The 23,463-nt window shown below is 31.6% G+C and overlaps 1 protein-coding gene across 2 annotated transcripts in view; it reads left to right on the top strand.

Annotated features, from left to right (window-relative positions):
- LOC126738060 (synaptotagmin-15-like) overlaps window positions 1-23,463 on the top strand; it is a 196,081-nt gene that overhangs the window by 95,462 nt on the left and 77,156 nt on the right. For both annotated transcript variants that reach the window (XM_050443240.1, XM_050443239.1), the window contains exons 2-6: window positions 2,052-2,271; window positions 2,944-3,121; window positions 9,552-9,697; window positions 13,265-13,475; window positions 14,232-14,325. In XM_050443240.1, the coding sequence (XP_050299197.1) occupies window positions 2,082-2,271; window positions 2,944-3,121; window positions 9,552-9,697; window positions 13,265-13,475; window positions 14,232-14,325 (819 nt within the window). In that variant the 5' untranslated portion in view covers window positions 2,052-2,081. The remainder of the gene's footprint in view (window positions 1-2,051; window positions 2,272-2,943; window positions 3,122-9,551; window positions 9,698-13,264; window positions 13,476-14,231; window positions 14,326-23,463) is intronic.

Below are 23,463 nucleotides of genomic sequence, written 5' to 3'. Positions count from 1 at the left end.
AAGACACTTCAAGTTTTTTAGGTTAATTTTTTAAATATTTAAAAATATGTCATTTTGTGACAAAAAGTTGTTTCGTTTTTCTAGTTCGGCACTTTTTCTGATCTTTTGCTATCTCTTACAGTTGTGGCTGCCTCTTGCCGCTCAAACATTTTCATTGTGGTACTTCTTGTACTTGATCTTATTATTATTATTATTATTATTATTATTATTATTATTATTATTATTATTATTATTAATATTATTTTATTAGATGAAAATCAATAATTTACATTCTGTATAGCTCTATGAAATAAGTAGGCATTACAATATATTTTAATAAATCTTCAAATGTCAGCTTTCAAATTTATACACTAAACATGTCCAATTTATCCAGACGATTTTTAAAACAATTTACAGGAGCAGTTATGACATCTACGGGTAACGAATTCCAAACATCGAATACTCTATTAGGCAAAAACATTTGACGTGTTTTTGTTTTATACATCTGTTCTTTTTAATTTCAAAGTACGACCGCCAAGTCTAATATCTCGATTTCTTTCAAATAGTTCGTTTAGATCACAGCCCAAATAATTACAAATGATTCTGAATGTAAAAATTAAATCACCACGAAGCTTCCGTTTATCAAAAGTTAGCAAGTTTGCATTTGAAAGTCTCTCGCTGTAGGTAAGTCTCGGCATACGCAAACCATACGTAGTGTAGCGCGTCGCTGCAACAATTCAAGTAAATTTTTGTCGCGCACCAAGTCCGCGCACCAGACGGAACCTGCATATTCAATAATAGGCCGGACAGACATGGTATACAACTTGAAACATAAAATTGTGAAATGGAATTTTAACAAAAGCTTTTTGTAGCAAACACAACATAGAATTTGCACGTTTCACAATTGAGGCAATATGCTGAGACCAAGAGAGATCCTTAGTTACTACTATTCCGAGATTACAATAAGATTCCACTTTTTTAAGTTCAATGTTATTGATTTCCTACCCTACAGCTGGTGATTATTTTTTCCTAAATGTAACACCATACACTTGTCCGCGTTAAGAGGAAGTAACCATTCACTGCACCACTTCCAAATAGTGTCCAGATCGATTTGCAATTGTTGATGAGAAGTTAGGGAAACTGCATATATTTTTGTGTCGTCAGCAAACATTGATACCCAACATTTTAGTTCTGAAGGTAAATCACACGTGTAAGCCAGGAACAGGAAAGGGCTGATAATGGAGCCCCGAGGGACACCGCTGGCATCTATTGGTTGGTTTTTGTCTATGCCTTAGACAAAAACCAACTTCAATGCCTTAATGCTTCAATGCCTTAACCAGTGGATTAAGTTCTCGCCAACTCTTCCGCATTTCATTGCATTGCATTCCATTTTCACACATGCTGTTGTTGCCCTTTTTTAATAACGGTATTGACACCCTTGATTTAACTGAGGAGCAAATGTATTTAAATAGTTTTTTGGGTTTTTTGTCGTTTGCTAAATTAATTTCAAAATTTTGTTTCTTTTCTGAAATAAAATTGTATATAAATGCAATTCATTTATTAGAACATATCAGAGATACCATTGATATTGACTCATTAAATGATAGTCATAGTTATTGATTTTTCACTTTCCTGTTTATATATGAGCCCATAGGCTTTCATAGACTCATAAGTAGTCTCTTTCTTTGTATTCACTTTTAGTTTACGTAAAGCTTCCTTACAAAACCTCCTTTATTATGATTCTGCTTACTAAGCACTTTCTCTTTTATTCCTAAATCCTGTCCATCGTCTTCTTCTAACGTTGAAGGACTTGTAAAAAGTTTTGATGCAACTGGTTTGAATTTTGGTAAATAGTCTCCTATATCGAATATTTGAATGTTGTCCAGCGCTTGTCTCTTAAGTAAATTTTGAATATGACTTACGTAAATTGGTAATAAATGAAGTTGCATAATTCCTTTCCAAAATTGGATTTTTATATAAAAATTGATAATAATCCAATCTTTTTTGAAATTCCTAAACCAGATAACAGAGAAAATAATATTTCAAGTTATTGATTTTTAATTTTATTTCAGTTTACTATGTAACCACTTAATCTACCAAAAATGGCCAACTTTCCACAATGGAAACGATTTCCTTCACTGCACTACTTCGACCCAAGATGGCGCTCGGATGATGACGACTTTACCTTGGGTTCAACCTATTCCCCTGGAAGGTTGGAACCTACCACTTGGCCCACTGTCCAGAAACAAATTGTCGCTCCTGACAAAAGTGGTAACGACCACGTAAGAACAAGTGAGTAAACCTTTTTAATCAACTTATATTTTTTAATTAAAAATTATTTTTTATTATTAATTATCAATTCATTAAATAATTAGTGCGTAATTAGTTTCGGAACTCGTTTATAAATGAGTACCTTTGGTGCCATCTAATATTCACTCTTTAAAGAATGAATTTAAGTCACTAAATCTGAAAATGTAAATCATTCAAACAAATTATGTGTCATCTTTTTTCATGTGAGACTCTCTACTCATAAAACCATTTCCCTCGCTGTTGATTATATCACGCGTGCTATAGAACATACTATATTTGTATAGGGGCTTATTCTGTCATTCGCATATTCATTCTTACATAAGCTAACTACATTAATTCTAAATTAAAACCCGTTCAATATCGTCCTTATATTTCCGACATTAATCGCAAACATACAAAAGCTTCACATACAAACTTCGCTGGCAAATAAAAAGATTGATGATTTTTTTTGTGCGCCCGAATTGCAAGGAATTATTGTTCTCCTGTGGGAAACTACACAATAACCTGCCAACGGCAGCCGCATTTATACGAAAAACACTGCCAGAACCATATGTCTGAAAAGGAGATTTTTTCTCACTTAATAAAATGAGTTTTTTATTTTTAGATATAGTACAGTTACGCAATTACCCTTTAAAAAATAAATATTTATTGTAGATCTTGTGACACCTTATCTATATGCGGCCTCTGCTGCCAGCGCTCTCCTAATTTTCCTCGTAGTAGCTGTGTACTTGGTGGCAAAGAAAAAGAAGCAAAAAGGGAAAATTGATGAAGAAAACGCTCAAAGTATTCTGGTTTTTCCTTCCAGTAATGGAGATAGTCAACCACAATTTTTGTAAGTAAATTTTGTATTCAAAGTAAATTTAATAATAAAATATGCTAATTTATCGCACGTTATGTTCAATACCTATATTATATTGCGGATAAAATTTAATGAGGTTTCTCGTTTTAGCTGCTTTTAGCAGCTTTAGGCGTTCAGTAGCATACACATTTCGGAAATATAAATGCATGTTGGTAAACTAATAAAACACGATGAAACGCGATGTCTGGTTATGGATGTTATAGTATCTGTTGAATATATTATTTATTAAAAGGTGAATTTGCAGGTTGAGCTGTAACAAAATAAATTACACGAGCATGATGAAATAAAAGTTGATATTACCTAAAAATTCAATCTATTTGGCTTTAGGAAAATATTTATCTCAGTAGTAATTTCATTATTCCAGTAAATAAATAATAGTTGGATCTCATCATGAACGGCGATAAAAAAGCTGTTGTATTATGTGATTCTGGTTTCTCAACGGTTATTTTAAAACTTATTTTTGAAAGGTTCCTTTACCTGTATTGTTTACAAAAATTAATTAATGAATTGAAACGCTTAGACTTATAACTTCTAAAATTGAACAAAATTAATCTCAACGGTGATTTTAATGTTTCAATGGTTCCTGTAAAAAATATAAAAAAACACTATTTAGTATCGTTGCAAAAAAAAATTAATTACATTTGTAATTTTCAAATGTTTTTTTTCTGGTATTTTCAAAGAAAACTGTCATGGAAAATCAAAAACTGTCTGGCATAATGATAATAAAGCATTTATAATAAACGCGGATTTTTACTCTTTTGAGGAAATCTTTGTCACAAAAGTGATTTCACGAATTTGTTACTTCTAACTAATATAGCATAAAAATCAATTTTTTGACCTATGTAAGCTTAGAATTTAGGAAATATTTATCTGATCAGAGATTTTAAAAATTATTATAAGAAGGTAATAAAAAAAAAATTTGTCATCCAGTGGCAAAAAACATATTAATCTCAAAAGAAAAGACTTGAGTGGGCCCAATCACACAAAGAATGGACCATTTATGACTGGAAGAAAGTTCTCTGGAGTGACGAGTCGAAATTCGAGGTTTTTGGAACGAAGAGGCGAGTTTTTGTTCGCTGTTATGTCAACGAAAGGATCGCTGATAACTGTACGGTGGCCTCAGTTAAACTCGGTGGTGGTTCGGTGATGGTGTGGGTTTATTTCGGAGGATCTGCAGTGAGCGATCTAATTAGAATAGAGGGAATTCTTCGAAAAGAGGGTTACAAAACAATTTTAAGTGACAATGTACTTCCTTCTGGTACTCGAAAAATTGGGGACACTGAAAAAAAACACTTCATCTTTCAACATGACAATGACCCCAAGCAGACGTCGAAATTGTGCAAGCAATATTTAGGTCAATTACAAAGGCAACATCTTCTGAAAGTTATGGTATGGCCCCCACAATCACTGGACCTCAATCCTATCGAATTACTGTGGGATGAACTGGATAAACAAGTTCAAAAATCATGGCCCACATCAAAAGAAGACTTGTGGAGGATCATCCAAGAAGAGTGACACAAGATACCTCAGGAAACTTTAGACAAATTAATTAGAAGACTACCGAAACTCTGTGAAGCTGTTATTAAAAATCGAGGCTGACATGTAGATGAATCCAAAATTTGATTTTCTTAAATTTAATTAATTAAAAAATGTATTGTTTATATTCATTTTGTTATAAATAAACCGTTTCATAAGAATAACTGATGGGTTTATTATTTTTAGTTATAACTTTAAAACAGTCATATGTGGGCAAATACTTTTGAGCGGTAGTGTATTAGAAAATTTTTATTACATTAGTAATTTTACATTTATTTGTAATCTCAACTAAAATAAAATAAAAGTCTAGTTTGAGACGCATAAGGTGTCAAAGTTTTTTAAGAATTTAATTTTCTACCTTTCCTTATTGCTTAAGAAGAATTTCAGAATTTGGCATAAAACTCGTTATCGGAAGGTTTTCTAGTATGAAGAAGGCTCGATTTTTATGGACAAACGTCTAGAGGGCACTTACAGCACTATTTTGGTAAATAACTTACCATTACTTTTTTGTGCTATCATGTATCCAACAACTGGTCGAAAAATCTTATTTTCTCGTATCTTCGCAACAAAAAAGGGCCACATTTTAGAAGTGTCTAAAGTTAATAGTTTTCCAGATATTTGTTTTTAAAAGCTCCCATACATTATTTGTACCATGTTGATAAAACGTTTGTAAAACATAGTAATCAACTTGCTTTGGCTAATATCTGAATAGTGTTGCGATTGCTTGTGACAATAACTAATGAGAATGGTAACAAAACTAATAAAAAAAAATACCTCAATAACCAAACCATTTAACAAATCATTTACTTATCCCAGATACCTCCGATATCAAAAGGATTAAGCTCTGTGGTCTGTGGGGACCTTTTCGGTGCCCTTAAGTGACCTGAAATGTAGAGATAATAATAATAATCTCCTAGGAATTTTCGGGTGCTGCGAGCAGTTGCCAGTAGTACTGCCTTTTGCATGTGCTTATATAAATGTTCGCCAGTTCCTAGTTGTTTAAGGTATTCCAGTAGACTCTTTGGTATTACACCCGTTGTCGATATAACAATTGGGATGGTCTGAACATTGTCCATTCTCCATTGCCTTCCGACTTGAGTTTCTAGATCTCTGTATTTGGCGATTTTCTCAGTATGTTTCTCTTGCAGATTATTGTTGTTCGGTATGGCTACGTCAATTAGAGTTGTTTTCCTGGAAATTTTAATTATTAAAATAAGATCTGGTCTATTATGCCTTACATGTTGATCGGTAAGTACACTGCGGTCCCAATATAACTTATATCGGTCATTTTCCACTACGGGTTCTGGAGTATATTTATAATACGAAACCTTCTCTGTTGTAATAAGTTCCAACTTCATTTCCACCTCTTGATGTAAAATTTTCCCAGCTGAGTCGTGCCGTTCTTTGTATTCTGTCGCTGCAAAGGCCTGACATCCTCCTGTTATGTGTTGGATTGTCTCTGATATTTGGCATCCATACCGGCATTTGTCGTTTTGTACGGATGGATCTCTGACGATGTGCTTGAGATAATTTTTTGTTGGTATAACCTGATCTTGGATGGCGAGTAAAAAGCCCTCGGTTTCTGGAAACATCTTGCCTGATATCAACCAATAGTTTGACGAAGCAGTGTCGACATAATTTTGGCTGATCTCATTAGGATGCCGCCCATGAAGGGGCTTCTCCATCCAGATGCGGAGTTTTTCCTGGTCCGTATGATGGTAGCTGCGCGCTTCCTCGCTCTTAAGTTGTAGAGGAGTGGAATCGTCTATTTGATTTATTGCGCGATGCAGCGTGGAATTTTTAACTACAAAATTTGCTTAAATTAAGGAAATATTTATCTGATAAATAAATTTAGAAATTCTTTATCTCAGTGCAAGTTTAAAAAATTTTATGTTACTTTATTTACTAGATTATGTTGAAATATTCATCTCAGCAATGATTAAGCAAGGATAAATCATTAATCCAAATAAATATATTATTAATAGGGAATAAAAAATTTATTTTGTTCCAACCAACAGAAAAAAAAGTTTTTTTTTCTCCAATCTAGCATAAATTACTGTTCTGTTTTTTTTATTGGCATACAAAATATAAAATATTAATTCTCACACGTCACTTCAACAAACGACTCAAGAATCACTTTTCCAAAAATATTAAAAACCTTCACCTTTGATAGATCAGGAGGTGATAAGGATCAAGTGGAATTGGGAGGTTTTTGTTTCGTTTTAGTCTACAGTGATATTTGATCATATTCATTCATCTCATTTCCTAACCAAGTTCTGTCTACTTATAAAGATGTTTCCGAGTGATCAGTATATGATAAAGAAAAAGAAAAAGAAATTTGCCAACCGCATTATTAATACTGCTACATCCCAATTTACTCTCTTAACTAGAGAAAGTGAGTCAGCTTCGTTTTCCTCTTAAAACTTACTTTCAACATGCGTATCTCTCTAAGTGCTAATTTACGTATAGTGGGATCCGCTTCCGTTTCCAAAAATTTCTTTACGGCGACGATCTGATCAGTCTCTTTATGTCTGCATTTCATTACCAATCCATAAGATCCCTCCCCCACCACCGATATCTGATCATATTTTTCCATGTATTAGATCATATATTAGATATGGGTTGGGGTATTAACCTGGCTCTATGAGGTCAAGTACATTCGTTTATTTCAAGACCAGTAGATTATATTTTGAAGATGCTCAGAAACTCTATAACTTAGACTGGGTGAAGAAGTAGGAAATGCCTGGATATCTTCTTGGTCGAGGACTAAGGTAAACTTAAAGAAAAAAATTATCTAAGGACACACAACACTGATATCCACATTATTTATATAAACCATTGCCAATTTGGCCTTCAAAAGTATTAAGCTTCGGGCTGTTGTAAAATCCCAAAGCGATCTCCTGATCTTACAATTCCATTCTTTGTCTTAGATATAAAGAAGTTAAATATTGAATCCCATGATAGTTCAGTGACTTTGATCATCTACGAGTAAAGGCGGATGCAAATATAACTGTGACAATTGATAGTTTTAAAAACATTTTCCAAAGAATTGACTTCGAAGCTTTTGAAGCAAAGAAAGACTTTTAAAAATGATACAATAATAGAGAATAAAATGTCAAATCTGCAAAGTATGGTTAGAGTTAAGCCTTTTAGCTTAACCAAGGCTTGGGCATGTATATGAAATTGAACAACTAAAACTATTAATAGCCTAGAACAAACGCTTTCCAAGATATTGAGCTATAAGTTACTTATAGTAAAGCTCCTCATAATATAATTTATATATGTTAATATAATTTATACAGACGTAAAAATTTAGCTTGAGGATGAAGGAATTGAATGGACTGAGAATAATGACTTTAGTGATTTAAATAATTTATTCACAGAAAATGATAAATGAAGGATGGTTATTATGAGAAAAATATTAATAAATTTATATCATTCCTTACGGAATACTTTTGAACGAATATAATAAAACTGTCGTATATTATCATTCTGACCTAAATTAATAAAGTTTAGTTCAGAAACAATTAAAGAAAATTATCTCAGCAGTAATTTTATAAGTTCTTTGTTATAGTTGGCTGGTGCATGATGCAATATTTATCTCAGCAGTAGTTTTAAAGGTTGCTTAGCCTGCAACAAATACAGAAAATTCTTTAATATTCTTATATATTGCTACAGTATCTACTATATAGTAAAGGCTTAACTCTTAATCTATGGTGGATAAAAAATAAATTTCAACATACAATAAAAACAAGTATTTTATCTCAAAAGCGATTTTAACGGTTTTTACATTTATTTATTACATCGAAAAACGTTAAATATTTATTTCTGTAGTGATTTAAAAAACTCATCGCTGAAATCTATATTAAAAAACTGCTTCAAAATGATGGAATTATTACCTAGACAGTGATTTTAAAAGTTTATTAGTTCTTAATTAGTATAGAAAATTATAATGAGCCTTTATCAAATTAGAAATTAAGAAATCTTCATCACAGCTTTGTGCGCTTATCAGCGATTTGTGCCCTGATTTTCCTTTCTGATTGCCCATCTTTGCTGTGATTAAATTATGAAAAATTTGAAAATAAAATATCTTTAAACAATGAGCTATTAATTTTATCAGTCATTTGCCGACTTTTAATAATAACTCAATAAAAATAATTTTAAAATGACACTTTAAGCGATAAAATAATTACCTCATCATCAATTTTATTTCATTTAAAACTAATATAAAATAATAATCTCAGCAATGATTTGCCGCCCTAAAACATAAATAAATTACAGCTTTTCCACGTGAAGTTTATATTCTGACCGTAATTCCTCTCCGTTTCAGGGCAATATTACTCTTTTATTTTATAGAGAGGAAATGAAACTGGGTCAAGTGTTCCGTAATACTTTCATCATTAAAACTGGAGAGTCAAGTTTCCTTTGAAAGCTATCAAGTCATTATTTACGATTTAAGTACTTCTTAATGTTTAAGTTTCGCTTCTTGCGGACGTGCCGGGAATCATCAATATTGGCTCAAAAGATACTTCTGAGTTTTCGACTCTTAACGAACTAAAATTTAGAGAAGATTTTGGATGGAAATAGTTTTAAATTGTCATTAGGTGTTAACGGCACCTTTAACTTTCTCCTTGTGCTCCTCCTACGTCAAAGGTCAAAGCTGACTCAATTATCGTAAAATAAATTAACTTCGTAACAACTCTCCCAGTTATTCTAGATTAGTTCCCGGATAATTAAATAAGCACACTGGTTTAGCTAGTGATTTAACTAGGACGTTTCCGGAAGCAGCATTAAATTAGGAAGTTATGGGAGGGGAAGTTAATGAGTTAAATAACCTTTTGGATTAATTTATTTTTGTTGTTTATAGCACAAAAGAAATTAACTTCAGTCTTCCGCCACTACGTAGCAACTCTTTGGGTGACTTGGAATACCAACAAGATAATCCTTATGATTCTGATATAGAGTCGGATACGTTATTGGTTCCCGGCCAGAGTCATAGAAGTAATTCTTTTAGTAAGTAAAAAAGTTTATTTTCTAGGTATTTTTTAAAATTATTGATTATTATAAACTCTCATAAATAAATTATCAGTAATTTTCCAGGTACGCTTTGGAAATAAATAACTCCAACTGAAAGGAAAAGATTTCATAATTTCTGAAATGGAAATTATAATTTTTAAGGGAACGGAAAAGATATAAATAGAATGATGAAGGGCTAATGAATATCCCGGTTTAATTAAAACTTTAGCGCATTATTTAAATGTATTAATTAAAACGCATTAATTACTGCATTAATTAAAAGGCAGCAACTAACAAAAAATCCAGCGCATTGGAGGTTAAAGTATAAGCAATAATTAAATTGGGGTTAGAAATAATAATTTAAGACTCAAATTTTTTTGGACGTTATTTGACGCAAGTTTGGAATAAATGTTTATCTCAATAATCTTAGTAGACAAAAAATGACCTTAAAATGAGTACTTAAAATTCTAATTATTTCAGGTGATTATAATAAGAAAATTAGGCTAAAATTCAACTTCCCGGAAGAAAGTTTTTATTCATTTTAGGCAGTTAAGTACATTCCTCCAACTCATACAAAAATATTGCACTACAATTTAAATGCCTGGAAAAATTCTTTCATTTGTTTCCTGACATTAAAGTGATTAGAAGGAGAATATCCGGCTAGGATTTAACTGCTTAAAAAATAATTTTCATTTTATACCTGGCAGTTGAGTTACTATAAAAAGAATATTAGCAAAAGATTCAACTTCTTGAGAGCTTTTTTTATCTTTTTCCTGGCAGCTAAGTGATTATATTAAAAACATCAAGATTCAATTCAACTGCTTGATAAAATATTTTTATTTATTTCAGGCCGTTGAGTTATTATTTAACAATACATTCTACTTCTTGGAAGTTTCTTTTAAAATCTTTACAGGTAGTTAAGTAATAATCCTTATAATGAGATTCTCCTTAGATCACCAAGTTAAAATTCTTCTTTCTAAAAGCTTTTTGTTAATTTTTTTTTTAGGCAGTTAGGTAATTATAAGAGATTATAAGAATATAATTCAACTTCCTGGAAGAATATTTTTATTTATTATAGGCGTTAAGGTTATAAAAAAGTATGGACACACCCAAAAATCTTGGGAAATATGGGCGCTAAAAAAAATCTTTAAATTAAAAAGTTTTGGGGAATCAAGTGATTCACAGATGTTGCTAGACAGACAGGATAAGTTAGTAACACAAGATCGCCCGCTAAAAAATCCATGCTGGTCTACAGAGATGAGTTCTTTTGCGTGACTAAATAGCGATCGATTCAGGATAATTTCGAAAATTTTTGAGAAGTTACAGAGTAATGAGATTGGCCTGTAGTTCACGATTTGATCATAGTCCCCAGCTTTTAAAATAGGTATTATTTTAGCAGTCTTCCAAATTTCAGGGATTTGTTCTGTTGACAGTATTAAGTTGAAAATGTAGGTCAGCGGATCAGCCAGGACACCAATGCAATCTTTAACCAAGAAGCTAGGCACACCGTCTACGCCAGATGTTAATTTATTTTTGAGTTTTTTACTGGCCAAAATAATCTGGGAAGCATCAACGTTGGAAATGTCAAAGTGGGGCACATTATCAGACGTCGACGAATGGTTAATGAAATTTGATTGTATAAATGCCTCACCAAAGAACAGTGCAAAAGCATCAACTATGTCTTGTGGGTCTTTAATTACCACGTCATCGGGTAGCCTGATCATACCAGGAATCCTGGTGCCAGCCTTCTTAGAACCAATAAAATTCCAAAAGCTAGATGGGTCCAAAGAAATATTCCTTTCGGTGTTTGATATATACAACTTATCTTCATTGCGTATTTGTAGTTTGATAAGGCGTCTAAGAGAATGGAATTTATTTTGAAAGAATGGAGAATTGTACATTTTAAAGTCCTTGAAAGCCTTTTCTTTCCTATAAATGTTCCTAATCAATTCTCGAGAATAATAATTTGGAAATCTTCTTTTACGTTGCTGCTTAAGAGGAATGTGTGCGGCAAATATGCCATTCAATATATCATATAGGGCTCCACATGCATCATTAACGTTAGAGGATAAATACACAGTAGACCAGTCAGCTTCAAGGATCGAGTCATAAAGGAGATGGAAGTTGGCCTTTCTAAAATTAAAAGAATGAGATAAGTTTTTATTAAGCTGAAAATTATGGACACGTTGGCCTGAGACGGTAAAATCAATTTCCAGTGCAGGGTGATGCAAATCCTCCAAGACAAAAGGCACGTTACTACGCGAAACAGTACAGGTGAAGTTAGATAAAACAAGATCCAATAGTCTGTTATTATAGTTTAGGATGTGATTACACTGAACAAGATTAAAAGTGTTAGCAAAATTATTCACAGCAATAGACTTTTGACTAACATGATTACCTGTAGGTGAGTTAATAGAGAAATCAGACACGTTAAAATCGCATACTATTATTACATTATGGTTTAGCTTTGATATTAAAAGTGTAAACTGATCCAGAAATTGCTCGAAAATTACAGATGTGATAGATGGTGGGATGTACAAAACAATCATGTAAAATATCTGTAACCTAATAGTAAATTTACAGCCAACAACATCGATAGAGGGCGCAATACTGTTGCAAAAATCAGACAAACTAATTTTTTCAGACACAATGTTTTTAGAAACTCCACAGAGAACTCCGCCACCTCGTGTGGCAATTACCGATTCAAATTTTCGGTCCGACCGGTAAACATCATAAGTCCTTGGAAATATTTCACCACTAGATATCTCTGGCCTCAACCATGTCTCGGTGATGCATATGGTGTGAAAATCCTGAGCAATGGCGGCAAGAAAAAAAGTCTCGGTTTTAGTGTTAAGACCACGAACATTTTGATAAAAACAAGTTAAGTGGGCATCACTAGCATGTGAAAATAAAGGCGAATATATATTTCTTTAAATAATAATATATTCTCATTCAAACAGGCTAAAATTAAAATTCAACTTCTGGAAAAGATTTTTTAATCTTTTTCCAGGCAGTTGAGTGATTGGAATGAGAACATCAGGGTATAAATCATTTGTAAGGTTTTCCAGGTAATTGAGCTATAATGATATTTTCCTTAGATCAGCAAGTTAAAATTCAACTTCCTGTAAAAAATTTTTAATTTTTCTTAGAGTATTTTTAAGACCTTTGGGCCGTTATTGAACTGCTCAGAAGAATATTTTTATTTAATACAGGCAGTTGAGTAAATATAATGAAAAAGTTAGGCCATAATATTTGTACTGCTTGTAGGAACATTTTGCTCAGAATAAGCACTTGAGTGATTGTAAATAAAACATCAGGCTAAAGCAATTTGGTGACTTGGCTGCTTACAAGTACGTTTTTATTTCTTTTAGGCAGTTTAATGATTATTAGAAAATTATCAGGCTATAACTTAACTACCTGGAGAACGTAAGAACATAATTGAACTGCCTGGAAGATTTTTAAAATTTTTCCCAGGCAGTTGCAGCATCTCATAAAGATTTTGATCTAACTCCAATACAGCTGATTATAACTATTTAATCAAGCATATTTTTTTAACGATTTCAGGTTGTTATGGACTGGGTGTAATTGAACCAGCCCTTTATAAAAGCACATTGGACCTAGACGAGTTAGCTTGGCCAGACGACCATATAGGCCGAATATGGTTTTCCTTAAGATATGAACCATCGACAGAGAAATTATTGGTTTCTCTACTAAAGGCAAAGAATTTGCCATCCAGGAGCTTGGGAGCGGTTAATAACTGCGATCCATTCGTAAGGTACGGCATTTGCCTTAAATTATCAATAAAAAATGCTCAAGGCATATTTTGGTGGCATAAAGCAACCGCATATTACTACCCACGGTCCAGTTTAGCACTCAAAGCAAATAAAGAATTTTATTGTAGCGTCGTCGGGTCGATAAAAAAAAGGAAGCATCCCTATGGAATATATATCTCGGGGTTTTTTCTCAGATGTAACATTTCTTTTTAAACGATTTTGCTCGGGGGCATTACGCGAAATCCACAAGGAAAATCAAATTTGTGTGAGAGAGCAAGGTGGTGAAACGTATGTAGTAAAAGTGTTTAAAATCTCGGTTTTATAGGAATTTTTTCTCGATTTTGAATTTTTATTTCAACGATATTTTATTTCTTTTCATTTTAAAAAGAAAATTTATCTCAAAGTCTTTTTTTAAATTATAAAATTTCAAGTGAACTTATTACCTTCGGTATCTCATGCACCACCCTCAAGTTTCCCATAATTAATTTTAGAAGTTTTCAGATACCTGAGTTCCAAACAAAGTTTCTAAGTGAATTAGTAAGTTTGAAAGCTTAACACTTGAGCGTTTTAAGATGTATACAGCAGATTTCATTAAAAATCTCAATTAATAATTAAATTTATTTCTCAGCACATTTTCCTAATACGACTTTTAGGAAAATATCTTAAAACGTTATTCAAACCCTTAAACAATGGGCGTAAAAATAATTTCAAAGAGACAAAGACTTTCGTTACGATTCAAGAGTTTCTTCTGGTTCCAGGCTGCACTTGATGCCAGACGAGAGACGATATTTACAGTCAAAACAAAAGAAAAAGACCTGTAATCCGTATTTCGACGAAACGCTAGTTTTCCAGGTAAGAGGGCTTTTGTTTATTTTAAAGTTTAAGTGGAAATTTCATTTGGCACCCAAGTAAATTTCTTTAGCCTTTGATGGCTATATGTAGCTTATTAGGAACGGAACGAAAATGTTGAAAGCAAGTTTTCCTAAAGCTCAAAGAACGGATATATACAGGCCTCTAATTCTGTACTTAATAATATTAAATTAGTTGCTTAATAGAGACTTAATTCATTTTAGGGTAAAACTTTTGAAGTTTCAAGAGATTCATTGCTTATAGGTCATCAATATTTAAGTAAAATTCAGTAAGAAGCTCAACAAGAAACATTTTTTTAAGAAAACTTTTAAAAATTGCGAAAAAATATATTTTAACTAAAAAGGCCCTAATGTTGTAAGGCTTAAGTCAATTTAATATTTAAATCAAATCGAATCGAAATGAGCTTTATTGTTATGAATAAATATTTGTTGTTAACAAAGCAATTTAAAATTAAGAAAAAAAACAAAATAAAAACAGTAATAAAGAGAAATGTATACATAAAAGGGAGAAAATCAAAGTCTATATGCGTAACTCAGAGCAAAAGTGTATTAAGTCACAAATCAAGAATTTTACAGGAGAGCGAAAACAAAACAAAAATTGTGTTAATAATTTTATTTTTCTGATAGTTTAAGCAGTTTTTTTAATATTATTGAAGAATTTAAATACTTAGTAAGGTCACAAACCAAAATATTTTTTTGTTTCTTATTTAAGTATTACTTTTTGCAAAAAAATGGACTTAATATTTAAAAAAAAACAAAATAATACTTTACAACAAAAAAATGTATTGGCATTTTGTAGGGAAACCTTTAAGAAATAGGTTAACATGAAAACATCATAACTATTAGGAAAAAATAAAACAAAAAAAACTTTAAAATATTATCTTTTTTTTATTCTCGAAAACTACGGTCACTTTTACTACTCTGCATTATTCTCTTGAATGGTTTCTTTATGTTTGAGATTCTGGAAAAAATTATGAAACCTTACTGACACCCACTTTAGAAGTTTTTGCAGATCATTAAATTTTTGTGTGCTTATTGGATTTAAAGTATCCCGTAATAAGACTACTGAATCCTTAATAATTTTATGACTTTTTCTAGCTGCTCTTCTGTTAAAGTCCACGCTTTGAAATTCTTGATCAAAATTAGTTTTAAAAAACAAAATACCAGGCTGATCTTTCCTAACCTGCATGAATACTGTTTGGGAGATTAAAAATTTATCGCCATTTTGAGTTTCTTTTGATATTTTGTAATGGCTAATCGGGTGAGTGGTACATTTTATTAAAATCCTTAAATTTAGTTGTTGCCATTTCAAATATTTTAAAATCTTTGTTTTTACCCGAAATCCTAGCAAGCTGGGGCCAATCCTATGGAGTTATTATTTGAAAGTTTGGAAATTTTTTAGCTTCCCTTTCTATTACTGAATGCACATTATCCACCTCCATGTGTGTGTGGCCACGAAGAAGATATTTGTGACTTATTTCTTTGATATGGAGATTTAATGCAAGCACATAAAAATAACACATTATCATCTGTAAATTGCGGTTTTGTGATGGGCAATTATCAGTCCAAATAATTATTGACGATATAGTTTTTGGTAAAGATTGTATGTATTGGACTAAACATGAAGCCATTTCGTTCCCACCGCGCCCAGCAATTGACTCATCCCACATTAGGCAATTGGCCTGTTGTTCGGTTGAATCATAAATGGTATAATTAAAACACCATAGCTTAAGACTATAAAAGCTCTGAGAATTAGTAAGCTTAGGACAGGGAAGGCATTTTTGTAAGTCTATCATTAATACTTTTTGTTCTTTATTATTCTTTGACATACCTTTGTCTGCCTTCTTAAGCTCTTATCTTTTATCTGCTTCCAATAAGTGAGATTCATACTCAGCTTGTAAAGTTTGCCTCTCAGCTGCATTATCTGACTGTCTTAGATTAATCAAAAACTCATTACACACATCGCAGGTATCTTTTGATGGAGGGGCAAATAACAAATTAAACTCAGTGTTAAAAATTTGACTGTAGAGCCATTCTTTGCCAACTTCTTCAGGTAAAAGTTTTTTTAAATCACAATCTACTTTGTACATCCTATACGTTGTTGAAATGTTAAGATGATTTCCCCAATATTTTTTTGCGGTTCTTCTGCGACTGTAGTGGGATTCTTCACAGGGAAATGATGCGATATCCTCTCGAATGTGATTTTTCACATCATCACTAATTTTATTAATTGATGGCTGCTTTCCTCTTTTGTCACATTTAACAATTCCACTAGATTGGCGTTTTTGAAGTGCACACCTGATAAATGTTTGGGATATATCTAATGTACGCAAAAAAAATGTTTTGCAAACTTGATATTTGTTGCTGTTTCTGATATTTCAAGTTGTACTGCCGTTTTCCGGAACGACCTGTGCGTTCTCTCTTTCGTTCTATAGAAGTCAGTTCAATGCAAGAACATAAAAATTGTCGTTTTTGATCTATAGTTGTTTCTTGGTTCCAAAATTCTTGATTTATCTGAATTGTTTCAGAACCCGCAATTTTTTCATTGCATTTTAAACGGCAATTCCTACAAGATTCTTTAACTTTCTTTTCTTTTATGATTTTCTTACTCTTTGAAGATTTATTGGCAACAAATATTAACCTTCGACAAATAAATTACCCTTGAAGATCGGCGACTCTATTTTATCAGAGTTTTTCGCTGGGACTTGGTCACTTACAGTATGACTCTCTTCTTCATTTTCATGTAGTGGAGACCCTAGGAAAAAATACTAGATACCTTTTGCAACGCTCATTTCTTTATATTTTAAAAAATAAAGTGATCAGGGAAGGAGCAGAGAAGGAACTTACGTTGGGAGCATTCATATACTTCTACAGTAATGCTCAGGGCTGCTAGGATTGTTTAATGCCATCCAAAGTAGCTTTTGAAATCTTTCCCCAATTTTTAGAATATCAAGTGGTAGTCCTGCACTTAACTCTAACACAAAATCGCACACTTAGACTTATTTAATACCAATAGATCTATGCTTATAACCAATAAAAGCAATAATTTTAGGTTACCGCAAAACTAACAAAACACGTGTTGACCTGTTGACTCTAAACGCTGAATGATAAAACGCAACAAATCAAATAGAAACAAATGTTTGGACTTTCTCTTAATGTTTGGATGATATCATCTTGGACTTAATATTAGAAAATAAAGATAATACTGTTTTGCTCTAGAACTTGGGTGGAGTTATTACGGTTTACAATATGCTAATTTCGCTATTCTATGTCCAAATCACCATTGGATTGAATGGGCAAAAAGAGCGGGAAATTTAAATAATATTTCTATAAAAACCAGAAAAAATGTTTTTTTTGGACTTAATACACTTTTGCTCTGAGGTACGGATATATACATACAGAAACATACACTGTAGACTCCACAAAACATTAAGCATAAAACTCTTCAAGGTTATAGTAGGCTTTTTCTGTGAAGACATGTCTAGCGCATGTCTAGCAATTCTAGCAATTTGCAAGGTCAAACTTAAATGCTTTGAGAAAGGGTTTGTTTACAAATATATTCATCAATTCTCTGTTGTCAAGCGTACAAACATTTTCAAAAGAGAAAATTTTCAGGTATATATCCATACATATATTAATGTTAATATAACTTATTGATATTAAATTTTGCATTAAAAATAAAATTAGAAATTAATATATTTTATAAGTGCAAAAATAACACTTTCAAAGCAAACAAGAAATTATTAACATTCTTAGTCCTAAAATCGCTTATAAAAAAATTGAAATGGCAACACCGCAAGCAAAAGCTGCTGTCATCTTGAGAAATGTTATCTTGTCAAACGACTTTGTGTTTATAGTCGGCATTTATGAACTTCTTTGTTTTTTCTTTAGTTTTTGGTTGAAAAAGGAAAAAGGACGCATGAGTGTTTTTGTGGATGTTTTTCCATTTTTATTGAAAAAACTTGTACCGTTTGTGTCGCACCATGGAAAAATGGCGATTCAAGACGATCTTTTTACAAGTAAAAACCGATATTGTCATAATATCATATCAACCCAAGTAACAATTTGTAGTCACCTAAGTTGAGATTACTCCTATTTTCACTAGTTGCAACGTTGTTTTCAGTGCAAAATTTAGTAGGTTTTGCAAGGACGTTTATTTTCGAATACACTTCGACGTACTGCACGTATGTTTCAACTGTTATAGAACTCTGCTGTTTTTACAACGTATTTTTTAGTACAGATGGTAGCAATAGTAATATACACTTAAAACAACGACATGGAGACGTGTTCAATTTTTCGATTCAAAAACCAAGTAACAACAACGTAACCTCATCGTTAGCGAATGGGTATTACATTGTCTGATCGTCTGTGAGCATTTTTCGCTCTAGAGGGAGCTTTTTGACACGTTAAGTATTTTAGATGAAAAAGCAAAGTTAGAGAGAATAAGAGGAAGAAAAAATATTCAATTCAACATACTTAATCTAGATTCTTATTTTTATATTTCATTTTTTGCTTGGAATTATTGGGATTTATTATTTTCTTTTGCTTTAAAAAATGAAGGGATATAAAGGCTTTAAATATTCTGCAACTTACTACAAACGCAAAAAAAAAGTTGCAATGGAAGCAAAAATGCCTACAACTAGCTTACCTGAAGGTAATATATGAATAATGTAGAATCAATGGAAATGGCGGAAGATAGCAGTGAAAAAGTTTGTATTTATGTATGTTTCTTATGTAATCAATAAAAAAAATTATTTCTTTTTTTTTGTCAAAATCTGCTATTAATTCAAAACGGCTATTTTACCCGATTAATTCACTATATTAAACTACATACAAAACAAATATTAAATTAAGGACTGTACAAAAGATGGATTAAAAAGGTTTTATTTTTGGAGTAGCTGCCTACTGGAGTCATTAGTTTATTGTTAAAAAAGTAATTAATTTTTCGGACGTTCTGGCGTCCATCCGTCCAAAGATCAGTAACTTTAAAATGTTGCAAAAGCGTTTAGAAAGTTAACGGGTAGTCACTGCGTAACGTTGAGACAACCAGAAAAATCTCTTTCAAATTGGTGTAAAACGGGGTTGTTTCTACGGTTAAGAGAACGTAACAATACAACGTTGCGTTACAATTTTTAACGTTGTCGCGTCGACAAATTGCTAATTGGGAAGGGACAACCGTCATCATAAACGTAGAATAATGAAAACTTATTAAGAAATCTATAATAATTATAAAATATTTAATTTCCATAAAAATGCTTTTTAGTGGATAAGTACGTTTACTCTAATGAAATATGTTAAAAAAACGCATAGAGATTTCATAAACGGCATAATCTATTACTAATAAATATTTATCATGTAAATATTTTTTGACGACGTCACTGGTAAAGATTGCTTGTGTCGGTAAAATCAACAATGCGATCTAGCAGCGTTGCGTTGCCTTTTTCTCTAATATAATAATAATAATAATAATAATAATAATAATAATAATAATAATAATAATAATAATAATAATAATAATAATAATAAATAAATTTATTTGCCAGTAATAGTACAAGTTTACAGTGCATTATTGGTATACATTCTTCATACATGATAAATGTATTACTGCAAAATGGAGTTTAAGGCAGTAAAACTGATATTGAATAAACTCCGTAAAAATTTTGTAACTGTAACTAACAACAAAGAATATTAAATTAATATATAGATTCAATGTTAGCACAATAGCAAATCATAAGTAGTATGTAGTTTTATAATTTCAACACAAGTAAATTACAAACTGTTTTTACCTAAAACATTCTAATAGTTCCTAGTTCTTATACTTATAGTAGACGTTTGTACCTACCCAAAACACAAGTACACTATACCGTATGAAAAAAAAAGATAAATAAAAAACAACAAGACTTAGTGGTGTGTTAGCAAGTTATTTTTATATAGATATTTGAATTTTGTTGGCGTGAGTATTTTCATTTCGAGAGGAATATGATTGTATAATAGGTAAACATTATAAGAGAAAGATCTCTGAACTCGCTGTATCCTGTCCCTATCCTGTTTGGTTAGGCATGAACCATACAATGCATCACAATAATTAAAGTGACTTAACACAAGAGCATCTGACAATGTTAATTTTAGTTTTTGACTTAGTGCACGCCTATGTGGATATAACAACTTTAAATTTGCATACGCCCTCTGTATACACGCAGATACATGTTCGCTGAATCTTAAATCTGTATCTAAAATTACCCCCAAATTCCTAGATTTTTTTTCAAAGGTAAGCTATTTAAATTAATTTTAAGTTGGTTTTCTAAGTCAATTTTTTGTTTTCCAAAAGCAAGTATTTTAGTTTTTAAAGGGTTTAATTTTAAGTGGTGTTTTTCTGAGTTTCGAACTAGTTGATTCAAATCTTTATTTATGTTAAGTTGAGTTTGTGCTATGTTATTAGGTGTGACAGAGTATAATAATTGTTTATCATCAGCAAAACTATAATCAATACAGTGTTCAAGGGCATGTGTGAGATAACAAGTGTATATGCAGAATAGTAACGGGGATAGCCCGGAGCCCTGTGGAACACCACAGTGAAGCGACCCTCTGTCCGAACATCCCTTATCAGTTTCTACATATTGAACCCTATTAGATAAATAGCTTTTAATTAGATCGACAGCACTCTGTGAAAATCCAATATGCAATAGCAAAGCGAACATGACCTGGTGGTTTACCTTATCAAACGCTCTTGTGTAGTCTAACAATATCAAAACACATGAGTTTCCAGAGTCTATATTTGACATTATTGAATCAACCATCATCAACCATCGTGAGTCAATCATCAGTTCGGCAACGCTGCAACATGTTTGTTTACAAGTGTCGTAAATATTAGTGATTTTATAAGTGAAAAGTGATTAAAAAATTAATAAAAGAGCAGTGACCAGAGCAATAAGTCATCATATTGTGTTTACAACTAAAGGTGACGAGTTACGTTCAAATAAACTCCCATAATTACAGTCACAACAGCTGCCTGCTGCTGGAAGTAGTGGGCGGGCAAGCCGCGACGTTGCCGGCTTGGAGCGCATATTATTCTTGAGTAAGTAGAAAAGTCAGAGGAGATGGCGGAAGACTGCGGAATTTGTAAAAAATTAGTAGGGGATAGTGAACAAGCTCTTTGCTGTGATGCATGTGAAAAATGGAGTCAGAGAACTTGTTTAAACATGTCAAAAACTACATATAAGCGATTTGAAAAAAATCCTGATAACGAGTGGATATGCGAAAATTGTAAAAAAAAAAGCAAAATACTACGAAAAAAGATGATTACACAATCAGTGATATTATGGCAAAACTAAACGAAATGGACCAAAAATACAATAAATTATTCAAAAAATATGAGGAACAGATAATGATAAACGAAAAGCTTCAAGAGGAGATTCAGGACATTAAAAAGCAACTTAATAATACTGAACAACGAGAATTAAATAACAATATTATAATTCAAGGTATTCCTTACAAAGAAAATGAAGATTTAGATGCAATAGTTGACAAGTTGGAAACGAAACTAAAAATTATAAAAATACCAAATACCATACATAAAATATACAGGTTGGGAGTTCGTAAGGATAACAAAATATTACCAATAAGAGTAAATTTTCGCACTGAAGAGGACAAAAAGAGATGGATGACGGCAAAAAAACAAAAAACACTTACAACTGATGATATTGGAGGATATGGAGATAAATGTGAAACTATATATGTAAACCATGACTTAACAAAATATAATCTGGATCTTTTTCAAAAGGCAAGGCAATACAAACAAGATAATAACTACAAGTACTTGTGGATAAATAATGGTAAAATTCTTTTACGTAAGGATGATAATAGCAAGGTTGTATTGTTGGAAAGTCTTAAGGATCTAAAAAACTAAATAAACCTCTAAATAGTCTTAAAATAATTTATTACAATGTTCAAAGTTTACGAAATAAGTTTGACGAGTTTCAAGCTCACATGAAGAGTGTTTCTAGTGATATAGTGGTTCTTGTGGAATCGTGGCTGTACCCTAATGAAACACAGTTCTTTGATGTGAATGGATACAATGCAGTGCACTCCTGTAGAGAAACCAGGGGTGGTGGTGCAAGTATTTATATAAAGGAAAATTTGCAGTTTAATAAAATCGACTGTAGTAATTTAAGTGACCCCTATAACTGGATTTGTATAGAGTTAGGTAAACTACTAAAAATAAGTGCAATATATAGACCGCCGTGTCTTCCAGGTAATGAGTTCCTAAATAAGCTTGAATCTGTGATAACTAAACACAAAGTAAACCACATTATATTAGGCGATATGAATATTAATCTCTTAGAACAAGAATCTTTAAACACAAAAAATTATAAAAATTTGTTAGCGTTAAATAATTTTTGCATTGTCAATAAAATTAGTTTTGTGAATGCTACCCGAATATCACACACTAAAACTATAATAGATCATGTGATTTGCTCTACCAATAAAAAAAATGAATGTGATATTAAAGTTGAGGAAAATTCTCTATCCGATCATAGGTTAATTAGTTTAGAAGTAACAGAATCTATAACAAGGTTTAAACCAAAAATATATATTCAACATCCTATTCTAAATATACAGAAATATAAACAAAATATACAAAATAAAATTGCAAGTGTAAATATTGACTGTTTTCAAGACTTGATTAAGTTTATTTCAAATTGTAAACAAGAATCGACTACTATTAAAAATATTAAATGTCATAAAAGTAATGAATGGATTACACCAGACCTATTAATCCTATTAAAAGAAAAAGAAAGACTCTATAAAAAACACAAAAAATATCCAAATGATGACTTATTTAAAATTGAATTTATAAGACAGAAAAATTTTGTAAATAATAAAATAAAAGTATTAAAAAATCTTTATTTTAAGAATAAATGGGCTCAGGCTGGAAAAAATCCAAAAAAACAATGGAATCTAATAAATAAATTTATAAATAAGTCAGGCGAAAATATAAATATTAATCAAATCGAAATAAATGGAGTACTGATAAGTGATAGTAAAGGTATCGCAAATAGCTTAAATAAATATTTTACAGAGATAGGTACGACTATAGTCAGGGATGTACAGAACCAAACGG

Source organism: Anthonomus grandis, chromosome 6, assembly GCF_022605725.1.
Source record: "Anthonomus grandis grandis chromosome 6, icAntGran1.3, whole genome shotgun sequence".
In the NCBI taxonomy this organism is placed as follows: domain Eukaryota; kingdom Metazoa; phylum Arthropoda; class Insecta; order Coleoptera; family Curculionidae; genus Anthonomus; species Anthonomus grandis.
This window is presented reverse-complemented; position numbering and strand designations above follow the sequence as displayed.